At 44.5% G+C, this 24,851-nt stretch overlaps 1 protein-coding gene and 1 long non-coding RNA gene across 2 annotated transcripts; one reads left to right on the top strand and one right to left on the bottom strand.

Annotated features, from left to right (window-relative positions):
* The first annotated feature begins 1,295 nt into the window (after positions 1-1,295).
* LOC308594686 lies at positions 1,296-3,129 on the top strand. Its single transcript, XR_014011560.1, has 2 exons — positions 1,296-1,736; positions 2,196-3,129. It is a non-coding gene; the product is annotated as an uncharacterized lncRNA (long non-coding RNA).
* A 301-nt stretch (positions 3,130-3,430) lies between these two features.
* Positions 3,431-24,211, bottom strand: FKBP4 (FKBP prolyl isomerase 4). Its single transcript, XM_081207837.1, has 10 exons — positions 23,953-24,211; positions 16,082-16,226; positions 14,614-14,756; positions 13,354-13,474; positions 12,480-12,636; positions 12,178-12,268; positions 9,692-9,775; positions 6,922-7,107; positions 4,800-5,039; positions 3,431-4,102 (listed from the first exon to the last, which is right to left on the bottom strand). Exons 1-10 carry the CDS (start codon positions 24,058-24,060, stop codon positions 4,010-4,012), a joined length of 1,368 nt encoding a protein of 455 aa, XP_081063963.1. The 5' UTR covers positions 24,061-24,211; the 3' UTR covers positions 3,431-4,009.
* Positions 24,212-24,851: the final 640 nt, after the last annotated feature.

Below are 24,851 nucleotides of genomic sequence, written 5' to 3' on the forward strand. Positions count from 1 at the left end.
TGGAAAGAAAGCTCTTCAATCTGAGCAGGCTGAAAGCAAAGAGTAAGGTTACTGTAACTTCCGTCATAGAGCTTAAGTATGATGATGACAACGTAGTGTGTGCACGCTCAGAGGAGGACCTCCAAACCATCCTAAATATCTCCGCAGAAGCTTACAAAAAGCTTGGCCTGTTGCTCAACATCCAAAAAACCAAAGTGCTGCACCAACAAGTACAAAATAACCCCTCTGCAGCACCACAAATCCAACTCAGTGGTGTAACGTTGGAAAATGTCCATCACTTCTCCTACCTAGGCAGTTATCTTTCCACAAGGGTCAACATTGATGCCGAAAGCCAGCATCGCCTGAGCTCTGCAAGTGCAGTTTTCTCCCGATTGAAGTGCAGAGTGTTTGAGGACCGGGACATTTGCAAGGAAACCCAAATGCTTGTTTACAAAGCTATTGTACTACCAGCCTTACTGTATGCTTGTGAAACATGGACCACTTATTAATGCCATCTCCAACTCCTCGAAAGATTCCATCAACGATGTCTCCAAAATATTTTACACATCACTTGGGAAGACTGGCGAATTAATACCAGTGCACTGGAAGAAGCAAAGATCACCAGTGTTGAAGCAATGATTCTTCAACATCAACTTTGTTGGACTGGTCATGTTCTGCGGGTGCCCGATTATCATCTTCCAAAGCAACTACAGTGGTGCCCCACAAGACGAATGCCTCGCAAGACGGAAAACTCGCTAGACGAAAGAGTTTTCCGTTTTGGAGGTGCTTCGCAAAACGAATCTCCTATGGGCTTGCTTCACAAGACGAAAATGTCTTGCGAGTTCCTGCGGGTTTTCCCCCCTCCCCACCCCTTTTTCTAAGCCGCTAAGCCGCTTATCAGCTGATCCGATAAGCTGCTAAAAGCCGCTAATAGTGCTAATCCGTCAATGGGCTTGCTTCGCAAGACGAAAAAACCGCTAGACGAAGAGAATCACAGAACGGATTCTTTTCGTCTTGCGAGGCACCACTGTATTCTGAACTTAAAAATGGAAAGCATAATTGCTGGTGGTCAACAAGAGGTTTAAAGATTCTCTCAAGGCAAATCTAAAAAAATGTATAAACACAGACAACTGGGAAACACTGGCCTGCGAGCACTCCAGTTGGAGAACAGCCTTTACCAAAGGCGTCGTGGACTTTGAAGACGCTCAAACTCAGGACGAAAGGGAGAAATGTGCTAAGAGGAAGGCACGTTTGGCAAACCCTCACCGTGATCAACTCCTGCCCGGAAACCTATGTCCCCATCTTACTCAGCTACGAAGGATCGCCAAAGAAGAAGGGTGCATCTGTGACTGGGTACAGCAAGCTTATAAAGCTAGGACTTAAAACATAAGAGTTCAGATATCCTACCCCTTCTTCTATCTAAATTTCAATCTGAGTTTGAAATTAAAAAAATAAAATTTGAAAAAACACCACCACAATATAAGCTTTATTGTAGGAGAGTGATAGACAGGGGTTGTCCCCTGCACCTTGACATATGGTTGGGTGGGGAATCAGCAGCCGGTCAGAGGTTGCTGGACTGCAACTCATCCCCTTTTGGCCATGCTGCCTGGGGAGCTGATGGGAGTTTGAGCCCCACAACATATGGTGGACCACATGCGGTGCCATAATAGACTGTGGCTGCAGCTGAACCCAGGATGTGGCTGCAAGGAGGCAGCAGCCCAGTGGGCTCAGGGCCAGAGGCCTCTCTTCTTTCGTCAGTCATAGAATCATAGAGTTGGAAGAGACCACAAGGGCCATCGAGTCCAACCCCCTGCCAAGCAGGAAACACCATCAGAGCACTCCTGACATATGGTTGTCAAGCCTCTGCTTAAAGGCCTCCAAAGCAGGAGACTCCACCACACTCCTTGGCAGCAAATTCCACTGTCAAACAGCTCTTACTGTCAGGAAGTTCTTCCTAAGGTTTAGGTGGAATCTTCTTTCTTGTAGTTTGGATCCATTGCTCCGTGTCCGCTTCTCTGGAGCAGCAGAAAACAACCTTTCTCCCTCCTCTATGTGACATCCTTTTATATATTTGAACATGGCTATCATATCACCCCTTAACCTCCTCTTCTCCAGGCTAAACATGCCCAGCTCCCTTAGCCGTTCCTCATAAGGCATCGTTTCCAGGCCTTTGACCATTTTGGTTGCCCTCCTCTGGACACGTTCCAGTTTGTCAGTCAGATGAGCTGTATGGAGCTGTATGGTCAGGGACCAGCCTTTTATGGGGCAGATGTGGGGTGAGCACTGCTTTTGTTGTTGTCTAGTCATGAGGGGGGATCTGGGCAATGAGTTATGCTGGGATGCTACCCAGCAGGGCTAGCATAACAGGCAGAAGGGACTAGATTTGAGCCAGGCACCCCTTACACATAAAAAATAAGCAGCCCTTGGTGCCTGGTGGTGATGACTGGGTGTTGGAGCTGGGTGCGTTCACAAATGCTCCATGTCTGATACCTGTCTGCAGCTCTGGCTGGTGGTAAGGGAGCTGTTCTGTAGAGTTTGTAATATGGGGTTGAGTTCCAGGAGCCCCCTATCTTTTGTACCTGACATTTTTTTGGGGAAAGTTAAGTGGCGGCGTATGTCCCTCTTCCTCCTGGTGGCACTTGAATTCCCATCTGCTGCTTCTCAGGTGTGTGCATGCTAAACACTTGGGTTCAATAAATGTTAAGATTTAATTTGAGCTTACAGTATTGTGTTAAAACAGGATGGCAGACTTGTTTGCCTGAAAATGTGTGCTAGACTCATTTTAGGCCAGACCAAATACACATGGGGAACAAGTGAGAAATAATCTTCCTCAGATGTTGATCCTACCTCTGGCAAAGATGAAAGAGGAGCTAGTATAAATCAACATACTCCAATTTAACCCAGGGGAGATTCTCCCCCGCCCCCCGACATCCCATTTTCTCCACTCAAAACCGAATGGACCCCAATATTTCATCGATTCTGCAGTAAATTATGGCACACCACCATATACTCCAGTATGGTGCCTCACAGTCCCATTACACAGCTGCATAAGTGTAATGATTTTTAAAACATTTTTAAGGGATAACCAGTATAATTATGTAGGGTGGGGTTGGCAACACAGGTTTCCTTCCTCAGTTCGTGTTTTGTTTTTTTTTAAAAAAAATACTACTGCCACAGGGACTGGTGGAGTTCCTAGCCTGGTTTGCAGCCATTGCCCAGCAAATGCCTCCAAAGGGCACTGTATCGCAATTTACCATTCTTTCCAAGGACACTGGGGGTGGGCATTGGCTGCTCCTGATGTGCATGGATTGCATCTTTCCATTCATGGCTAGAATGCAGGTGTTGCTCTCTGGCTGGTGTGTTTCAGCACTGTTTTTATGGATGCTGTGTGAACGCCTCGTGGTAGTTTAATTCAAAGTTTCACAGAACATGGCATCTACTCAACACTTCCTTCTTTTCTTTTGGTACTTTATTGCTCAAGCTTTGGACCTCACAGTCTTAATCTTCAGCAATGTGCAAAAGGGGAGGCATTACAAGAAAGGTGACAACACTTGCCCATGGGAGAAGGATGCTTGTGTTGACAGAGGAAATAAGACAGGATGAGGCTATAGTAGAAGGGACATAGTGGTTTTGTTTGTTCATAAGTCTCCCATACAATTTGCCTTATTGTGGGTAAGATGATTACTTTAAAAAAAGGCCAAAGAAACAAAGTGAAGAGTGGGATTTGGGATTAGATTAAAGTGGAACCCAAGAGAGATGTCAGTGAAAAAAACAAAATGGAACTAAGGAGGAAATGATCCTGATAGAATTCTCAAGATCAAGAGCAACCAAGTCAGAATGCATGATTGAATAAATAACGTCCCTAAGATTACTCCAGGTCTGCTCTGCCACTTACATTTCCTATGCAGACAGACATAAAGCAGCACCATAGCCCCAGCCCCTGCCTCTTATTCAATCAGATAGAAAAATAAAGGTCTAGTTCACTGGAAATTCTTCAGTTTTACAAAACTAACAGAACTGCATTTCAGCTTCAAGCTTCTACATCATCTGCTTTTTCTTCAACTCCATTCTGTTTGTCATCTTTCATTTCTGTCTCTTCTCTGCAGACTGCATCAGCTTCCACCTACAGAAAAGATATGGCAGAGGAAAACATAGTAAGAAGGAATCTCACCTCTTAAGTTGCTTGAGTGTTATTAAAGCAGGGTTCCCCAGTTTTTGATACAGTAATCTTCTAAACCAAAGGAATATATTCCAAATTGAAGAGTTATGAAACAACTAACAGAGGGCTTAAATCGGGAGCTGTCAACCTTCTGAGGCCTGAGAGCACATTTTAATTTTTGAGCAAGTGCTGCAAGTACCATCTCCTATTATCACCCCCGCCCCCGCTCCCCTGGATCAGCTCCCCCACCCAAAAGGAGAAAGTGGGTCACACACTTCACTTTTAAGGGATCTGGATAGAAGTTGGATCCAGTAGATGTTCAGCACGTAGAGCTGAAAGATGGAATGGGAAAGAGTGTCCCTCTTCCAAATTCTTCCTGTAGCTTAAGGTACTTTTTCAAGAGAGGAAAAAGTAACCACCCTCATCTCATGACCACCCAGGGAGTTGGGGACTTAAGAGGGTTTAAAAGTAAGGAATGGCTTGGGAGCACCTAAATATGTTCCAAGAGGAATGTATTTTAGGAAAACTGCTGAAACACTGACAATCCATAGAGGAAAATGAAATCATCGCCCTCTTATAGTATACAAGTTTGGGTGAAGACAAGACTATTTTGTTTACTGGTGAAAACGTAGGTGTGATTCTGCAGAACACTCCTGCTTACCTTTGCTTCCTTGCCTGCAAGTCTTTGAAACATGTTGGCATACATCTTTTTTTCTCTCTCATGCTGCTCACGGATCTTTTGCTGACAAATTATTAGCTGCGCTTTGGCTGCTTTGTTGCTTGGGTAGAGCTGCAGCACCTTCTGGAAATCTGCTCTGGCTAGTTCATAGTCATTGACAGCCAACTCAGCCTCCCCGCGGCGGAAAAGGCCTTTCTCGTTGCTGCTGTCTAGCTCCAGAGCCTGGCAGGCAGGTGAGACAAGGTAAAGAAAAAATATTAGGAAAAATATCCAAACATCATCATGAGAACATACAACTAGAGATCTCTGGTGCTTTTGAAGCATGCACTTAAAGGAAATGTTGTGTTTCAACACAAAATGGAGTATAATGTACTTGTTATAACCTAGGCTCTCAAAATGTGGTGAAGACCTCCAGTAAGAGACCTAAAACGTCTTAAAGGTTTATGTGTGACAGATACAGCTCAGCAGCCTTAGAGAGGGAGGGGATGAGATACAGCAGCAGCCTCACTTATCCAAAGAAGGAAGGAGGGAGGGAGCAGCAGCAAAGAGAAAAGAGGAAGAATGTGCTTGCTTGGGGGACTGGGAAGAAAAGTATTGATACAGAAAAAGAACTGCTCTGCTGCATGAGGCTATTTTAGCATACTGTTCTCAGCAGTGACCAGCCAGATGATCAGCATGAATCTCTTCCCCTGCTGCTTCTATTTGCTCCTTGGTCTTCCAAAGTATAGGTTCTGCCATTATAGTTACTATGGGTGGATAGACCTCTCAGCTGTCAATCTGCCTTCTCATTATTTGACTCCATCTATGCTATTCACAACTCACTCACAAGGTGCAATGACCATTAGCTTAGATAGATTCAAGGTAAAAAAGATTAGTCAAATTCACAGAGAAGTGGTTTATCAGTGGCTAATGGGAGGCAAGGGCCTAAACTGGGTATGGTGTAAGCATCTTCTCCCAAACCATTTTAAAGCAAAAGCAGCTTTAAAAGCAGCTTTTGGGTGTCGAGAATTGAACAGCCAAAACAAGAGTTTGGGGGAGAAAGTGGCTGCTTAACTTTCCATCTCTGACTGTTTTTTGGCTCACCACCCTTTCCCACTCGAAACAGGTCGGGTTGGAAAGGTATTCACTGAGCGACTTTCAGCCATTTTCCCACACAAATGCCCAGATTACAAAGGCTGTTCTTAGCTTCCCGCCTCCCCTTCATTTAGTTTTACAGCAGTTGGGGAGTGGGAATATGTTGGGGGAAGGGGTGTTCTGAGGCAGACAGCACACAATCTGCCTGGGCATCCATTCTGTAACTGGTGGGGTTAGGGCAGTTTTAGGGGCTCAATCAAGCTTTGGAAAGCTGTTCACATATGACACTAGCTTGTTTATCCTCTTCTATATCAGCATGGCGGTATCTGCACATATTGGGGATACTATAAGAGAAAAGGAGAAAGGCTAAACTAGTGAGTTCTTCTCAAGTTCCCCTACTTGGCACAGGCCATGAATATACAATTAATAAAAGTTTTATGGAATAGTATTCCCATTTCCAGCTTTTGCAACTCAGTTTTTCATGTCACAGGAGTGCAGCAGCTGCTGTGTTAGCTGGAAAACCAACTGGTCTGAAAACAGCTTCACAAATACAGTGGTGGCTCGCAAGACGAAAATAATCCGTTCCGCGAGTCTCTTCGTCTAGCGGTTTTTTCGTCTTGCGAAGCAACCCTATTAGTGGCTTAGCGGATTAGCGCTATTAGCGGTTTAGCGGCTATTAAAGGCTTAGCGGCTAAAAGGCTATTAGTGGCTTAGAAAAAGGGGGGGAATCGCAAGACGTTTTCGTCTTGCGAAGCAAGCCCATAGGGAAATTCGTCTTGCGAAGCGCATCGAAAAACGGAAAACCCTTTTGTCTAGTGGGTTTTTTGTCTTGTGAGGCATTCGTCTTGCGGGGCACCACTGTAAAAGGATTTAATTATTTTAAACCCACATACACACTATATCACTAGTCCAATAAAGGGTACCATTTGGGTATCCTTTGCACATCTTCAATCACAGCACAGCCCGGGAAGCTTGTTATTACTGGCTGACACTCCTGCCTGCATTCCTGGATATCTAAAGTGCTGCTTACTTTGTTGCAGTTCTCCAGGGCCTGGGAATACTCCTTCAGCTTCAGATGGCACATGGCCAGGTTCAGATGGGCGGCAAGTCTCAAGCTCTCGGCCTTTGCTTCCTCTGCATCCGAGAGTCCTGTTTCATGTTCCAGCCATGACACTATCTTCTTGTATTGTGATGCTGCCCGTTTGTATTTTCCCTCCTGGAATGCAATCAGTATGGCATCAGACTCAAATGGATTAGAGGGCCATATTCCCTACCCAGCAGATCCCCAGCAGGCAGGCTGACATAATGTCACCATTATGTTCAGCTGAAGCTAGAATAGGGCAAAAATTCTAATGTAGCTTTAGTTGCAGGTAGCCGTGCATGGTTAGTTGGGCAGAACGTGAATTCTACCTCAACTCATGGGACGCGGGTGGCGCTGTGGGTAAAAGCCTCAGCGCCTAGGGCTTGCCGATCGAAAGGTCGGCGGTTCGAATCCCTGTGGCGTGGTGCGCTCCCGTTGTTCAGTCCCAGCGCCTGCCAACCTAGCAGTTCGACAGCACTCCCAGGTGCAAGTAGATAAATAGGGACCGCTTACTAGCGGGAAGGTAAACGGCGTTTCCGTGTGCGGCTCTGGCTTGCCAAAGCAGCGATGTCACGCTGGCCACGTGACACGGAAGTGTCTCCGGGCAGCGCTGGCCCCCGGCCTCTTGAGTGAGATGGGCGCACAACCCTAGAGTCTGTCAAGACTGGCCCGTACGGGCAGGGGTACCTTTACCTTTTTATGATTGTGGAAAGGAAGCATTAACTAGGTGTCTCAGGAAAGCTAGACTATCACGCTCATCATCTCTGACAACTGGCTCTGTCGACTTGGGCTGACAGAGGTTGGAATCCAATATTTGGAAGGACACATTTTTTCCATCCCTGCTATGAGTAGCTCAGCTCAACATATTGCATATCTATCTCTTGTTGCACCCACCTCTTCCCTAGCACACATGGGAATTATGATATATTCCTTGACTCCTTAGTTTCTCATTGCATAATGGACAGAGTGGCATTTAACGCTAATCCAATTTACAGTGTAGATCAGGGTAGATAAAAGGTACATTGGGATTTACTAGTAGATCTCTGGATGATTTGCAGTAAGTCAGCAAGGATTTCTGACTCCCAATTGCTTAACACTTGGTTGCATGGACCAACTAAAAAAATAATTGCCACAGAAGCAGAGTAGTGTATGTTCCTCAACTGTTCAGCTTTGTTGACAATGTTCGGGACCTTAAATGACACACTTCTGGCACAGGAAGACCAAAGTGAATAGGTCCCTGACATATAGCATAGGGGTGTAAGAGAAAGGGCTATCATTGCTCTCCAAAATATCTTTGCAACAATGAATTAAAACACTGTTTTTAAAAAAACAAAAACAGATGGGATAGTATTGTTTAGTAGTGGCTCCCCTACCGAGATGGCCTCTGACAGTACATGCATCTTTTACATTCTTGCTGGATAGCTGTGAGTTTGCCAGGAGTGCCAATGATTAGACCAATTCCCACACTGTTTCAGACTGACCAGTAGGAATTTACAGGCTATAAGAAGAGAATTCAAGGGAATCTCTCTCATACTGCTTTGTGGGATCTCCCACCTTGATGCCCAACTCTGAATAAGATCACAAGCACCCTCTAGATTCACCTAGGATGATTCAATATGCTTTCATGGGGTCAGAGAACATGAGGAAACAGAACGCTCATGGCCCATTAAAGGGGCTCCCTGTTCTGATCCTGGTCTTCTCCCACCTTATAAAAATGAAGATCCAGCCACTTGGGCTGCCATCCCATCTGGCTGGATGCCCCTCTAGGACAACTAACTGTATCACTCCTAGTACCATGGGAAAATCCTTGCTACCCATGTTGAATGAGGGTCTTGTATCTATCTAGAGTGGCCTCTAGTTAAAAAAGACAGCGGAGGGAGTATATGGCCTATAAGGCCACAAAAGCCTCTTGGATGCTAGAAGGCAAGAATTTGCTGAGTGGGAAAGGACCATTCCTTGTCTCTTAATATCAAAGATTTTAAGCCCTGCCTTCTGCTGTAGGGGCACAGGAGTTAACCTGCCTTCCCTCAATGGAGTACAAATGTTGACAGCTTTATTCCTTTCGAAGTTGTAGTATTTATATTCTATGCTATCATCTCAGCCTATCCAACAGGTGCCAAAAATTTCACTGCCGTAGGCATATGCGGCACCGGGGTGCAGAGATCTGCCTGGCACCCCCCCCCCCCAGGCACGCAGGAGGGCGGAGCTGGCCGGCCACCTCAGCATCTTGCTGGCTCGGTCACCCCTGAACTCACGACGCAGAGCCAACCGCAGCAGCAGGGCCCACCACAGCACTCTGACCAATGGGTGGGCTCTTCCCCAGACTCAATTCTCGGGCCCTGGACTCTCGGCCTAGCGCCACTGAGAGCCTGGCACCCTGCACCCCTAGTGCCTATGGGTAAGACGGCTCTGGCCGTAGGCAGAGTACAATATAGATTAATAAAGCTTTGAAAACTTTGCTGTACATCACACTCAGGTAGATTTTGGGGCATTAGAATGAGCTAGTGAAACTATGGGCCTCACTTTTATGACTATGGTACCTATAAGCAAGTTTCAGCATTGGAAACAGTTTCCTTCCATTCCAACATACAGTGCTTTTAGTCCAAATTCCAATCATACACCCATACCACAATTTCAGAGGAATGCAAATCAAAAGATATGGCACACTCAACATTACTTCAGTATCTGCCAGGGGTTTGAAATCCCCTATTACACTCACTTTGAAATACTGAGTGCCCTTTTCCTTTGCAATGGACCCTTGTTCCAGCTTTTCGTTGGTGTTCATCTCCCACGACTCCTTAGCCTGTCCAGACAAAAAAGAAACCAATCAACGGGGTGCTTTTTTGAAGACAAGGCATCTATGGAAGAATGGCATGTAACTGTATAGAAGCGTAAAGTGGAGAGACACCAGGCAAGCAGATACACACATCAGTTTACTGCCTCTACTGCTGGCCATAAACCACACACTGACGATGTGGCACAAGAAAATGGAAGCAGCAAGCAAGGGTAACCTGGTCACCACATTCAGGGCTGGTTAAATGTAAGTCAGAGGAATAATACATCTCTTGAGCTATGTCTGTACGTCTCGTATGCCGATGCTGCACACAGCAGAAATTTAGCATTTAGCGCCTTGCTGTCCCTTCCTTTATTTTTGGGTCTTCTCCCTATACAGTATCCCAAAACATCAGATTGTGCTATGCTGTTTTTATAGCTTCTAGATCTACCTGCAACGTGGTTCCCTGTTGCAGCCAAAGTGCAACAAAGCATCTTTCCAGTGGTCTTCTCTCGATTATGTCCAATGGAAAAAATAGAAATTGGGGGCATTGGGTTTTTATGAACTATTTTCTTTTAAAATACTGAGTAAAATAGTTTCTAAATACAAGGTTTCAAAATTTTGTTTTACCCGCCCTTTATGTCCTCCGAATGATTTCTAATAATTGTGTAAGACAGTTTGCAGTACTAGGCCATTGCAATTCCTGTACAACTCTCATATCTCTCATCTCTTTCATATTACTCCATCTTCTGCAGTGTGTGAAAGAAAAGGTTTGGAAACGTACAACCAAATCACTAAGCAAGTTAATACTGTATGTGAAAAAGTAGAGATGCTTGTTTCAGTACGTGTGAACCATCAGTTCTGTGAAATCCATGGAGATGAAATTGAAAGCTAAAATCAGAAACTACTGATTTGAAATGTGAGGTGATAATATTTCAAGGATCTATTATTTATTACTTAACAGTGCAACTGCATCCATGTTTACTCAGAAATCCTACTGAGTTCAATAGCACTTGCTCCAAGGTATACAACTACAGGATTGCAGCCTAAATTTGACAACTGCTATATCATATAATTTAATTTAATTTAATGTGTGATAGATAAGGCAGTTGTAGAATTCCTTTCCCAGGGAGATCTACCAACCTCCCTTTCTTCCAGTTTTTAGTAAATGCTGAAATGTGACTCTTGTCTTTTGTACAGAATACCTTCCAGCCACACAATAGCAACCCCCCCCCCAAAACACACCCTTCCATTCTCCTATGCAGGCATGCAAGAGGCATGATCACAGTTTAATGACATACTTCACCCTGGTGAAAACAGTTAAGAGGATACATAACAGGGTTCATGTTGGTGTGACCTGGGGAGAGCAGACATGGCTCTGGCTTGAAAAGTGATGCGTCCCCTTTACTCACTGGCTGCCTACTAAGGTAAATTCCCTGTGCTGTTGGGCTGGCGAGGTAGTGTGGGAGGGTTTTGTGAAGGTCCTGGCTTTGGTGTGTGGGAGCTGGTTCAGCAGCCTCCTGCCTGCTAGGTTCAACAGACCTCTGCTCCAGTTCCTCAGACATTAACCCTAACGCTTCTGATTCGTTTATCCTCGTCACTGAGTCATGACACCACCATTCCACAGTGAGACTAAGACTGGCAGGGAACCAGCAGTATTAGCTGGAAATTCCTCTGGAGCATTCAGGTATCAATCAGAAAGGAAGATGGAATTAAGAGCAACCTTGATTTATATTTTTTTTAAAAGAAAACTTTATACATTCATTAAGCATAATTGTTTTTGGCATCCATCTGTCTCGAAAGACAACGGAGTGTGCCTCTGGGGGTGAAGTCAAACCAGTGTTCAAAACTAACTGGGTGCCAGTTGCATTTTGCAACCCAAGAGCACCCCCTTTGCAACCAAGTGGAAATTTACTGTCCCAGAGTTTGCAACTGAAATCTCACACTGTGGGAGAGAGTGAGGGAAACATTCCTGACTGACTACAAAAGCTGAAAAGCTGTCACCAGCTATTGAGCTTCTGGCCTTTCCTTTCAATGCTGCTTTCCATGAAGCCTTTTGATGTGCTGTGGCTTTCCATTGTGAAACGATGTGCATAGCTGGCGATATCAACCCCCCCCCAAACAGGATGAGGCCATTCCCACCCTTCACCAGGGATTCCAAAGGTTGTAGCAGCAGATTTTTAAAACCATCCCCACCCTAACCTGCTCCAGATATAATATTACAACAAAAAACAATAGTAATATCACATGGAACAAATAAGTTTAAATCAATAAAAATAATAAAAGTTGGGAAAGTATATTGTAGCTTCATTTTATGCAAGTTATTGTAATACATTTCTATTTCTTTCGCCACACACATCCTGTCATGGATGGATTAACGTGAACCCTCTTTCTATCTCCTTTTCATTAGAAGAAACCCCTCCTTTGCTTACCTTTTCAAAACTTTTAAGTTTGATTTCATACTGTAGCTCTGCATCTGGAGGGATCTGAAATTTTGGTTTCCCAGCACTTCCAAAACCATAGCTGTGAAAGAAATGAGACGCTTCTAAGATCCAGATCTGCTTGTTTTTCCTCCTTCGAAATCACCCACCTCTAAATAAGCGACCTCATAAGACTGTCTACAGATATACCCAATCCCCAAAGCTGAGTCTATTTGCAGTGGCAACAATAGGGTGTGCCTCATGCACCCAAGAAAGTGGTGTTTCAGGATTGCTTCAAAGCAAGGTGTATATACCTGGGCTTGAGATACACCACGGACTCTTCCAACTTATCCATTTTCTGAAGTGCTTTGTCCACGCCAGGAGGAAGGTCATAGTTTTCTCCCTCTCCTACTTCAAACCGCAGCTCCCGTTTGTCAAATAGTCTGTCTCCATGCCGACCTTCCACCTCAACTGATACAAAAAATGGCATGTTTAGACGGGATTACTGGGATTATATATATTATCCTCTTTCAGCAGTTTAAAGCACTATATCAATACTAAGCATGATTATCTAGCATGGTATGAGAGGAGACAGGGGTATAGTTACTTAATACAGCCAAACCATGCCTTTTAGGATGGCTTGCAACACAGTCAACAAAAAGTAATGGTACACTAATATTCCAGATTATTAAAGCAGTTAACAATAGAACATTAAAAATAGTAAAAGCTGAACAATTATAAAAACCCAGCACCATAAAATTACCCAAACATGGACAGGAAGAAAAATGTCTCCATATACAATTTCTGTAATCCCTAACCATCAGCTATGCTAGCTGGGACTGATGGTAGTTGACCTTTGGAGGGCCACATGTTCCCCATTCTGCCAAAGCCAACAAAGAAAGGTCTTTTCCTGGGAACAGTCTTCCAATGCAGGGTCACCATAGAAAAGGCCTCATCTCTGACGCCTGTTAGCCAAGACCAGGAGAGCAGGACTTCAGATACTAATTTTAACATAATGCCATTTTCTTTTCTTTTTTTGAAGGAAGTTCTTTGATAACAGAACAAAAAACTTTTAGTTTAAGGAGTTAATGCACTTGGAAACTTATTCACGCTCCCAAATGCATAAAAAGTGTCTGTTATGGGACCTGCCTCAACATCCCCATCCATCATCTTTTTACTGCTACTTACTCTCCACCATAGCTCCCTCGTTGGGTTTGGAGTAGCCTTCTCCCTTCTTACGAATTCTTCGGATAATTCCACCATCTTCATCATCTGTGAGGTCTTTACCCTTGAACTCAAACAGCTCTATCTAGAGGAATGAACAAAATAATGCAAATTCAGATTTAGCCCATGGTGAAATTCTGAAGGGTTGACTTTATCACAGAAAAGTAGGAGGAAAAGTAGCATTATCTGAAGATGCATCATCATTATTATTATTATTATTATTATTATTATTATTATTATTATTATTTTAAGTAACCCTCATTTAAAACCAGGGTGGGGGTTGGGAATTGAAACAGATAATTTGAACATGTATGATACGAAATGAAGTTAAAATAAAAATGAACGGGGGGGGGGGGGAAGAATTATTGAAAAGCTAGCCCAGTGACCAGAACTATGAAAGGAGTACTCAGCTACAGTGGTGCCTCGCAAGACGAAATTAATTCGTACCGCGAGTCTTTTCGTCTTGCGATGTTTTTCGTCTTGTGAAGCACGGTCCGTCGCAACTGCGCCTCTTCAAGCGGCTTTAAGAAAAAAGCGAACAAACTCGCAAGACATTTTCGTCTTGTGAAGCAAGCCCATAGGGAAAATCGTCTAGCGAAGCAACGCAAAAACCGAAAAACCCTTTTGTCTAGCGAGTTTTTCGTCTTGCGAGGCATTCGTCTTGCGGGGCACCACTGTAATGCAATATTGGAATGGGTACCTAGGAGAATGCCTCTTCCCAATTGAGTCCCTTTCCATTACCACATGCTAAGACCATCAATTCTGCTTCACATGCATGTGCAGGAAGGCAAAAGGCAGAGCCCTCAAACCAAACTCTCTTTTCAGCCGTTTCTCTTGCAGTTTGTATGGCTGACTAAACCATTTTTACTGGAAAGACATTTTGAAGACTCTAAGATTCTATGTTTTAATTACATTGAGATCTTTTACTCTATCACTTGGTCAACTTTTCTGTTTTATTTCTGAATTTGGTTTTATACTTACAGCAGTAAACTTGAATGAATAAATCTGTTATTTCATTTCTTACAACAAAGGTAATACAGGGCCTGTACTCTTCAAATATTGTTCTGTTTTCGCCAACCAAGTTCCATATCTACAGGGACTCATTGATTCTGCTGCCTTTGGCACCAGCTGTTCAGCTTTTAGCCTTGGCAAACATGTACAGCTGCTTTGGACAGCAGTTGTCCTGCTTCTGCTACAGATGAAAGAACAGCCTCCCTGGCTTACCTCAAAAATCAGTGTGGCATTGGGAGGTATCTTAGGGGGACTGCCAGCAGAGCCATAGGCATATTCTGGTTTGCAAGTTATTTGACAAAGTTCTCCAAGTTTCATAGTTCCCACAGTGATGTCCCAAGCTTTGATGACTTCACCTAAAAAGAAGAATTTGGCCACATTACTAAAAAGCAAGCACCTGTAAGAAGCTGCTGTCATCAGTAGTCATTTATCCACATTCTCTCTGCTAGCAAAAAGCAAAGACATTGCAGGGATAAGCCCCAAAGAAGATCACAAACTCCAACTGAACTAAAGAATCAGGACACCTCTTTGACACTTGTCTATCCATATTAGGAATGTTGAAGAAGAAAAAGTGAAGAGGAAGTTCACAGATTATTACTAAAAGTACTGGAATACTTTAAAACAGGGTTTCCCAAATTTGGAACTCTAGCTGTTTTTAGAAAGCTGATCCCTGATCATTGTTTCTGCTAGCTAGGGATGATGGGAATTGTAGTCCAAAAACAGTAGGAGACCCAAGTTTTGGAAACCCTGCGGGGAACTCCTGCAGGGCTCCCCACACTGTGGATGTCTGTCTGGCGCACGGGGTGCTCTGCTTCAGGGCGCCCTGCCCGCCGGGCAGCAGGCTGCTGTCCGCAGTGTGGGGAGCCCTGCGGGGAACTCCTGCTGGGCTCCCCACGCTGCGGATGTCTGTCCGGCGCGCGGGGCGCTCTGCTTCAGGGCGCCCTGCCCGCCGGGCGGCAGGCTGCTATCCGCAGCCTAGACATCCCTGTGGGACCTTCCACAAGGGGTGCCTAGGCTGCGGATGTGTTCCCGAAGCGCCGGGCGCTCTGCTTTCAGGGCGCCCGACGCTCTGGGAAGCAGGCTGCTATCCGCAGCCTAGACAGCCCTGCGGGAACTCCCGCAGGGCTGCCTAGGCTGCGGATGTCTTCCTGAAGCCTGGAGAGCGAGAGGGGTCGGTGCGCACCGACCCCTCTCGCTCTCCAAGCTTCAGCGAAAGCCTGCATTCGCCCCATAGGACGCACCCAGATTTCCCCTTCATTTTTGGAGGGGAAAAAGTGCGTTCTATAGGGCGAAAAATACGGTACTTCATTACACTTATATTTGTGCAAACTGTAGTTGTGCCTAACAATTTATACTCATCGTATTAGCTTGATACATTTCTATTTAACAGAGCAACAAGTGAAAATAGCCTGTGTGGCATTCCTGACAAACAACAATTGTGAAAGCAAACCTGCATATGCTATTGTGGCTTCTATTCAACTGTATTTATGAAACCACATAACAATTAAATTCTGTTCCCTTAATGAGAAGACAATTATATACAAAAGTGTAGGACAACGAACATTTTACACTACAACTTAAGAAGAGGATCATCATTTAATATGGAATATGCAATGCATCATTTTTTTAAAATGCTATTGAAGAGGTCATGTTATTGTGTACAAGGCATAGAACGCACTACCTTTGCCGAAGTCAAACGAGAACTTGTCCTTTCTGTCCCGGCTTGAGTCAAACTTTGTGCCATCTAGAAGCCACCCACTATAGTGAACAGTCACTTTATCACCAATCATGGGTGATTCTGTCCCTGTCCCTTCTTTCTTGATAATCTGTAGTGGGGGAAACAAAACAATATTTATATGAACTACTAGGAAGCCATGCTACCCTAAGAAGTAAACCAAGTTTGTTAAGAAAGATTTTACAGATTGCTGTGGCAATGCCATCTGATACTAGTTTTACCACTATTTTATTTTATTAATTCAACAAGTGTTAAAGGGTTGGGTTGTACTTCACTGTTTTTGAATGTAATCAACACTGCAAAATTCCATTTCCTGCTGTTAAAGATTTAAGACATCTTGACTGCAGCTAACAGCACCTCTAAGTTACTAGGCTTCAGTTCACAAACCCTCACTATAAAATGAGATTTTGTGATCAGTTCTGCATGAGAAAATTGTGATGATAAATACATAAAACCATATTAAAGAAACTAGCAACACTCCCTTCTCTACTTAGATCACTGTCAGAGCTTCAGCTCAGTTTTATAGTGATGTTTAGTCCACCTTTGAACTATTCAGGAATTACAAATGTTTTTGGAACAGCACAGCTGTTAAATGGACATCTGTCCAAGTAGAGCCCTCTAGCATGACTCTTCAGCTATGACTGCTTTATACAGTCAGTATAGTCAAACTAAGAACTGGATCTCATGTAAATGGGAGAAAAGTACAATGTTTGTGCCTTGTACATTATTTTTCTAGGGGTGGTGGTAGCATAATTTAATTTCTGCAAAACTCTACAAAGTAGGCTAAACTAAGATTGACTACCACAAGTGAGCTTCATGGCTGCGTGGGGGGGGGGGGGACATGGCTGTTCTGGGACATGAGTTGAAGATTTCCACAAAAAAAGAAACGAACTCTACAGCAGCAGATTCCTCCCCTTGCAAACTTAAGCAACTCATGATTACTATTACACAGGTTCATCAGCTCCAAAAAAAGTTATTATTCACTGACTTTTCTCCAGGCTGACAGGTGTGCACACAGAGAAGGAATACAAAAGGAGCACTCTGTCACCACCAGCTTCAGCACTAAAAACGTGCCAGCAGCCGAAATTGCTGGATTTTTACAGTGTGCTCCTTAAATTTAGTATTTATCAATTAGAATGAACACAGAATAAGTTCTTTTTAAAAAATCAATTTTTATTGAAAGTTTTCCACATAAGATACAATAAAAATCACACTAATTTAAACAAGAAACAGATGGGGGGAAAGATGAGCAAAGGAAGAAGAAAATGAACTTACAAAGTCCTCTATCAAAATTCAGTCTTAACCCTTATTCCACACACAGAAAAGTGAGCCCTCCCAGCTCCCACCTGGGAGCCTCCCCCTCTTCCCCCAGCCTCTCACTCTGGGAGATCCTCTTTGCCTTGCCCCTCACAGAGGGCCCTTCATCTTGGGATAGGGAACTTCAAATTACAGAACAAAACGTAAGTATAACAAGGAGGAGGAAAAAGAAAAAGGAACCATAAGAAAGATATAAAAGAGGCTGAAAAGAAATAGGGAGAGCTTCCAATTCCCTGTCTTCCAATTATACTAAGCATACTAAGTTCTGTTTCCACAATCCATGTTAATAAAAGCAGAACTCTTACCCTCTTCTGTTTTTGTGCTCACATTCATTAACACAGGTAAGAGTTTGGGAAACAGCAGGTGCCATTCACTCTGGTATCTACAAATGTAGTACTTTCTGGGAAGTTTTAAGGTATTCAGACTCACTCAACCAACTGCTCTTTAAACATCTGTTTCACGGCGAAGAAAATATAGTAAGGAATAAATAACCCACAGAGAATACACTTGATTGCTTGAAGGGTTTGTTTGTTTATTTAAAAAATATTTGTATGCCACTGTATCATGATTGACATATATATCAATCAAAGGGCTTTATAAATCAATACAAGAACCTTGAACCTGACTCAGCTGCAGATAGGCAGCCAGTGTCACATGTTGCCAACCAGCAGCTCCCAGCAGCCGTCTGACCACCACGTTCTGCACCAGCTGGAGCTTCCAAACCAGACCCCAGGGCAGCCCCACATAACAGCACATTTATATCCAGCCAGGGGGACGCGGGTGGCGCTGTGGGTTAAACCACAGAGCCTAGGACTTGCCAATCAGAAGGTCGGCGGTTTGAATCCCTGCGACGGGGTGAGCTCCCGTTGCTTGGTCCCAGCTCCTGCCAACCTAGCAGTTTGAAAGCACGTCAAAGTGCAAGTACAGTGGTACCTCGGGTTACAGAAGCTTCAGGTTACAGACTCCGCTAACCCAGAAATAGTACCTCGGGTTAAGAACTTTGCTTCAGGATGAGAACAGAAATCGCGCGGCGGTGGCAGCAGCAGCAGCAGCGGGAGGCCCCATTAGCTATAGTGGTACCTCAGGTTAAGAACAGTTTCAGGTTAAGAACGGACCTCCAGAACGAATTAAAGTCTTAACCTGAGGTACCACTGTAGATAAATAGGTACCGCTCCGGCGGGAAGGTAAAACAGTGTTTCTGTGCGCTGCTCTGGTTTTGCCAGAAGCGGCTTAGTCATTCTGGCCACATGACCCAGAAAAACTGTCTGTGGACCAACGTTGGCTCCCTCGGCCAGTAAAGCAAGATGAGCGCCGCAACCCCAGAGTCGTTTGCGACTGGACTTAACTGTCAGGGGTCCCTTTACCTTTTATAGCCAGTCAAAGCATGGACAACAATGGCCAGGCTATTCACGTCCAGGAATGGCGCTAGCTGTCAAACCAGATGAGGCCAGTAAAAGGCCTTCCTAGCCACAGAGGACACCTGGGCCTCTGTTGACAAAGATGTATCCAGGAGCATCCTTCAGAGGGAGTGCAACCCCATCCAGAACTTACCAATCTCCCAAAATGGGAACCACCCATCAAAAAGGGACACTGGCTTCTGGGAGAGAGGCATAGGGGTTTGGAAATTGTTCCACTAGCTCCAACTGACAGAAGATAATCACATGGTGATTGCTAATAGTCAAATAGCCTGGCTCTTAAATCAATCTGGAGATAAGACTGATCTCAAGACACTTGGATCAAAGCCATTTTTCTGATGTCTACGCCCTGCAGTTTGCATAAAAGTTATAATGAGCTAGCAAGTCGAGGAGAATGCCCTCATGCCCACACACCACATAATCACCTTATAAGAAAGAAAAGAACTGCACCCTCTCTTTTTAAAACCCTTCAAAATATGTTAGGGACAGGAAACTGTAATGGGAGACCAGCCCCCCTCCATCTGCTGGGGAAAATCTATAATTTGAAACTCTGTGACTACCACCGTCTGTTGTGGGGAAAAACAATAAAGATCACAATGGACAGTAGGAAAGGAATTCCTATATCCTTATATAGGAGGGATATATGGAATATATCAGAATATATTCCTATATTCTGATATCCTTTTTTTGTTGTTCCCTGCCACTAAACAACTTGAGAAACTGAAAGTGGAAAAAAGACCTTGGTTCTCAAACGCCTTGGCATTCAAACACCTTGGTTCCCAAACGCCGAAAACCCAGAAGTGTTCCGGTTTTCGAATGTTTTTCAGAAGCCGAATGTCCAATGCGGCTGTCGGCTATTGTTTCCTGGGCGCCTGCACCAAACAGAAGCTGCGTCTTAGTTTTTGAACATTTCGGAAGTCAAAAGGACTTCCGAAACAGATTAAGTTGGGTGCTTTTGTTTTTGCTATTTATTTATTTTTTGCTTTTTTGTTTTTGAGGCTTTTTTGGTTAATTTGATTTTGTGACTGTGTGGAACCCAGTTCAGCTACTGATTGATTGATTGTGTGACTGCTGAAATAGATAAAAGCCCCACCCCATCCAAACAATGACTATCATCAGTGCAGGTAAGAAAAAAAATTAAATTAAGTTTTTATCATCTACAATAATGCATTATTTATTTTATAGTACATTGTTTATTGCTTTCATTTTATGAATCAATGGTCTCGTTAGATAGTAAAATTCATGTTAAATTGCTCTTTTAGGGGTTGCCTTTAAAAGTCTGGAAAAGATTAATCCGTTTTGCATTACTTTCTATGGGAAAGCGCGCCTTGGTTTTGGAACACTTTGGTTTTGGAACGGGCTTCTGGAACGGATTAAGTTTGATAACCAAGGTACCACTGTACCTCCATACAAGGAGTCTCATTTCAGTCAGGAGGAGAGAGATATTCTAGAAGGAGAAGTTAAGAGGTGACCCCCTGGGTTTGTTATACTGCCAGAAGTACCTCACGAGTGCGATTGGTAGAAGGTTGGGAAACTGACAAAAACTGACCTTGTTTAAGAACAAATGAATTTAACACCTATGCCATTACGTTTTAAGAAATTGAAGTAACCTAACTAGAAATAAGTTGAACATTTACTTTCTAGTCTAGAAACCTGTAACACCTAACTGAAGAGTAGTAACTGAAAATAAGCAACTGAAGTTTAAAAGCTGTGCATTTACTACTTTGTTTAGAACCCTGTAGCATCCACGATATTTAGCATAATTATTAAGTTAATCATTTCCTGACACATCATTTGTTCTGCCAACTTTGTTCTGTAAAACAAATCTTTCTTATTTGTTCAACTTCTGCCTGAGTCTCAAAATTTTACCTTAGATAACCCGTGGAGGTTTTTGAGCATGGTGTTACACAGAGAGGTGGGATCTGCTACATTTTGATGGTTATGGGGTCTACGGAGGGGCGTTTGCTGCAATTGGTGGAACCAACAGTGGCAGTGGAACAGACACTACAGTGATACCTCAGGTTACATATGCTTCAGGTTACATACGCTTCAGGTTACAGACTCTGCTAACCCAGAAGTAGTGCTTCAGGTTAAGAACTTTGCTGCAGGATGAGAACAGAAATCGTGCTCTGGCGGCACCAGGAGGCCCCATTAGCTAAAGTGGTGCTTCAGGTTAAGAACAGTTTCAGGTTAAGAATGGACCTCTGGAACGAATTAAATACTTAACCCGAGGTACCACTGTATTGGAAAGTGTAGAACTCTTATTCCTTGGGAGGTTTTTAAACAGAGGGTTGGATGGCCCGCTAGATGACCCTTAGGATCCCTTTCAACTCCTATGATTCCGTATAGCAGCCCATTCCTTTACCATTTGATCTGTTCTGTTGTCACAAAATAAAATACTAGGCCTTTTTTGACTTGTTGGTCCCTAATCCCCTTTTGGGGAGTATAATCTTTAGAAATCCAGAATTTAGTTTTGCAAAATAAGACTGCTTCCATGCTATTGAATTTGAAATAACATCCTTTAATCATTATGTTTTTACAGGAAATTCTGATGACATCAGCAATGTGTTATATCCTGGTGATTCCCACATTACTTTTCCATCCTTTTTAAAACATTTTTGGCAATTTTTGTCTTAAAACACAATTGTGTCACCAGCCTGCATAATGAAGACTGGTGCTAGAGGCTTTTCAGAGCTATTGTTCCTTAATTAGTAGCTTCTCTCTTGCCTCTTCTTACCTGTTCATGTCTCTGTGACTCCTCAATTGACTTGAGTTGGTCGGTTTTCAGAAAAAAGTGACTTTTAATCAAGGGATAGAGTGACCAAACAGTTATCAATGCTCAGGCAACTTCTGAGTTAAGACTACAGTGGTACCTCTGGTTACGAACTTAATTAGTTTCAGAGGTCCATTCTTAACCTGAAACCATTCTTAACCTGAGGTACCACTTGGGCTAATGGGGCCTCCCGCTGCCACGTGATTTCTGAAATCATCCTGGGACATAGTTCTTAACCCGAGGTACTACTTCCGGGTTAGTGGAGTCTGTAACCCGAAGTGTTTGTAACCCAAGGTATTTGTAACCCGAGGTACCACTGTACTGAAATGCACTGTATGATGGAGCTATCCTTGAAGACAGATCAGAAACTGCAGCTAGTGCAGAAAGTGGCTGTGCAACTCTTCACTGGCTGCCAGTTTGTTTCTGACCCCAGTTCCTGGTGCTGCCCTTTAACACACTAATCTAAAACAACTGCAATAAAAAAGGCACAGTCCATATTCCCTAGAAACTGTTGGATGCCATTCAAGCTCTGGGTTTATTTTGATGTCTGCAGTTTTAAGGGATATAATTTCAGTTTAAGGCACGTCTTAGTTTATGTCATTCCACAAAAGACTGCAGTGGTTAACTTTTAGTTTCATTTTCAAATTGTGATTCACAAGGGTTCATACTTGTCAGGTGTCATAATATCACTACAAGAGGCACACTGATGAACAAATCAGACTTGGATCTGAACTAGATCAAATACCAACCTCTGTACATTTTGGGTGAGTCAACTTCAATTTCTATCTAAAGAACAGTAATATAAACAGCTTCTTACAATAAAGATAATGACGATATTTCCATACTGCCCTGCATCTGAAGATCACAGAGCGGCTTACAATAGATTGCAAATACTTTGCATGTTTAATTTGCAAGCAATAATTGGAAACAGAAATACATCAATCGTCCACCTGCGTTTTGTTTTTTGATTTGTACTAATTTTAAGGAACCTATAAAATATAAGTTTAAATAAAAGCTAAAGCAAAACACAACGTTCCTTTGCTACCACCCGGAGTGGTTCAGCAACCTGAGGCATATGCAACTCTCCTGCCTGCTCACAAGGGACTGTATTCTGCACAACAAAGAAAAGGCTTCTCTGTGGTCTGCACTATTTTATTCTAACACAGAAGCCGATATGTAACCACTGAGAAGAATCAAGCCTCTTGTGCATGATGTGATCTGGTAACTGCCTACCAGAAAGTAGTGTTGTAGGAAACTTGTAGCTGGTCATGGCAGGGCCTACCTGTGTGCAACACACAGTTAAGTGGATGTTAAAGAAGCATAAGGTACCACCAAAAGAAGCAATTATACCAACCCTCTTCAATATGCACTTCATTCCTTTGCAAGTCATATCTTAATTTAGGTGTCACTACCCCCTCATCCATCCATACACACTCAGTGGTCTGAAGTGATCCATGCATTCCAGGAAAAAAATAAACACCAAGCTCCTGTGACCTGTGAGGCTGCTGCCTAGGTGCATTATCTTGCCAAGGCTGCTTACTGAGTTGGTTTTTATCTGTTACACCTCCTTATCCTGCATTGTATTTTACTGCATAATGTTTTTGTTTCAGGGTAATACTGTGATTTCAATTTGTTGTAAGCTGCCCCAAGAGATTGATTATCTATCTATCTATCTATCTATCTATCTATCTATCTATCTATCTATCTATCTATCTATCTATCACTTGGGGAATATACATGTAGGGTGACTAAAATCAACAGTGTCTAGTAGAGTGGCCACTTAGTGACAGGTAAGAACAGCTATCTTGGCAATACAGAAATTTAGGGAGGGAAGTGACTGTGTAGGACGGGGGAGACGCACATCGTACCCTCATTCTCATGTTGTTAAAAGCGCAGGCCAGGAAAAGTTGCTGGGATACAAATCGGGGGCGAGAAGGGCATTCTGCACGTGCTCAGAGGCACTCTGCTGCTACTCCGCAACTTCTTGAGCCTAAACACTGAAATGGATTTGAAGCCCGAGTCTGACCCTTCCCTCCCGGGAGCAAACTGAACAGCGTCTCCCTCCTCCGCATGCCTCGGGCACCTTCCAGACCACCTTCTACTACACTCAGGGCGCACCTTCCCGGGAATTCCCTGGGCCTCGCCTCCCGGGATCCTTGCGGGCGAGCGGGGGCGGCGCGCGTGCTTCCAAGGCCTGTCCCGCTCTCACGTGCGGGGCGGCGGGAGGCGTCACCGCGGCTGCCCTACTCCGCGGGGCTGTTGCCAGGCTTTCCCCGCCGCAGGCCTCGGGGCCGCGAGCTCGGAGCGCTTACCTTGAGGACTCCGCCGTCGCGGCCGGGGGTGACGTCCACGGCCGCCGCTTCTCCCTCCTGAGGCGGCGCGGCGCTCATCGCCTCGGCCTTGCCCTCCTCGGCGGTCATGGCGGCCTCGGCGGCTTCTCCCGGGCGGGCAAGCACGGGCCGCTTCTCTCCCTCGGCGATCCGGCCGGAGCAGCAGCGAGGCTCGCCAGGCGGCGCTTGGCGGCAACAGCGGCGGCGGCGGCGGGGCTCCTCCTCCGTCGAGGCGCTGGGCCTGCTTCCTCTCGCCTCTCCGCTCGGCTGCCGGGCCCGCGCTCACCTCTCGAGCGCCCCCTCGGACGGGCGGGCCGAGCGGAGGAGGCGGAGAAGTTTCCAGAAAGGGAGGCGGCGCCTGAGGGAGCGCAGGCCGCGGCGGCGGCAGAAGAAGCCGCGGCGGGAGGCGGGGAAGCGCCCGCGTCGCCCCCGCGACGGGCTGCCTGCCTCGCTCCCTCGTCCGCGCCCCTCCGCGTCGCGACTGAGGGGTCCGCCGCCACCTGCTCGTTTATTTATCTCGTGAAATTTATGCGCCGCTTGAGTGTTCTATCGCAAACATTTAGGGTTGCCTCTTAGGACCCCAAGTCCATGATGGGTCACAGGAGACGGAGTAGATCTTTTGTTTAACAGAGACCCCCCCCCCGGACTCACAACAAAGGTGTGTCAGAACTTTAAAAGCAGAACTTTCCAAACTTTCCCCGTCGGTGACACACTTTTGAGTCATGCACCATTTCGCGACACAGGAATTCTGGGAGGCAGTAAGAATCAGTAAAGTATGTGCGGGGTAAAGCCCCTCTGTTTGGCTTAGCAAGGCCGCTTTTATACCTCAATAATAACTTGATATATACCATTACTGTACTGTGTATTTTAGGTCTGTGGAC

The sequence above is a fragment of the Podarcis bocagei genome (assembly GCF_964188305.1).
Source record: "Podarcis bocagei genome assembly, chromosome: 9".
Classification (NCBI taxonomy): Eukaryota; Metazoa; Chordata; class Lepidosauria; order Squamata; family Lacertidae; genus Podarcis; species Podarcis bocagei.

What these genes read in the sequence shown, in the direction of transcription:
- FKBP4 (XM_081207837.1), bottom strand. Translation starts at nt 24,060, where the DNA reads ATGACCGCCGAGGAGGGCAAGGCCGAGGCGATGAGCGCCGCGCCGCCT. An exon ending in CCCTGGAGAACTGCAACAAA is followed by an intron (nt 5,040 to 6,921) that starts GTAAGCAGCACT and finishes CCTGCCTGCCAG; the next exon opens with GCTCTGGAGCTAGACAGCAG. An exon ending in TTGCAGGCAAGGAAGCAAAG is followed by an intron (nt 4,103 to 4,799) that starts GTAAGCAGGAGT and finishes TCTTTTCTGTAG; the next exon opens with GTGGAAGCTGATGCAGTCTG.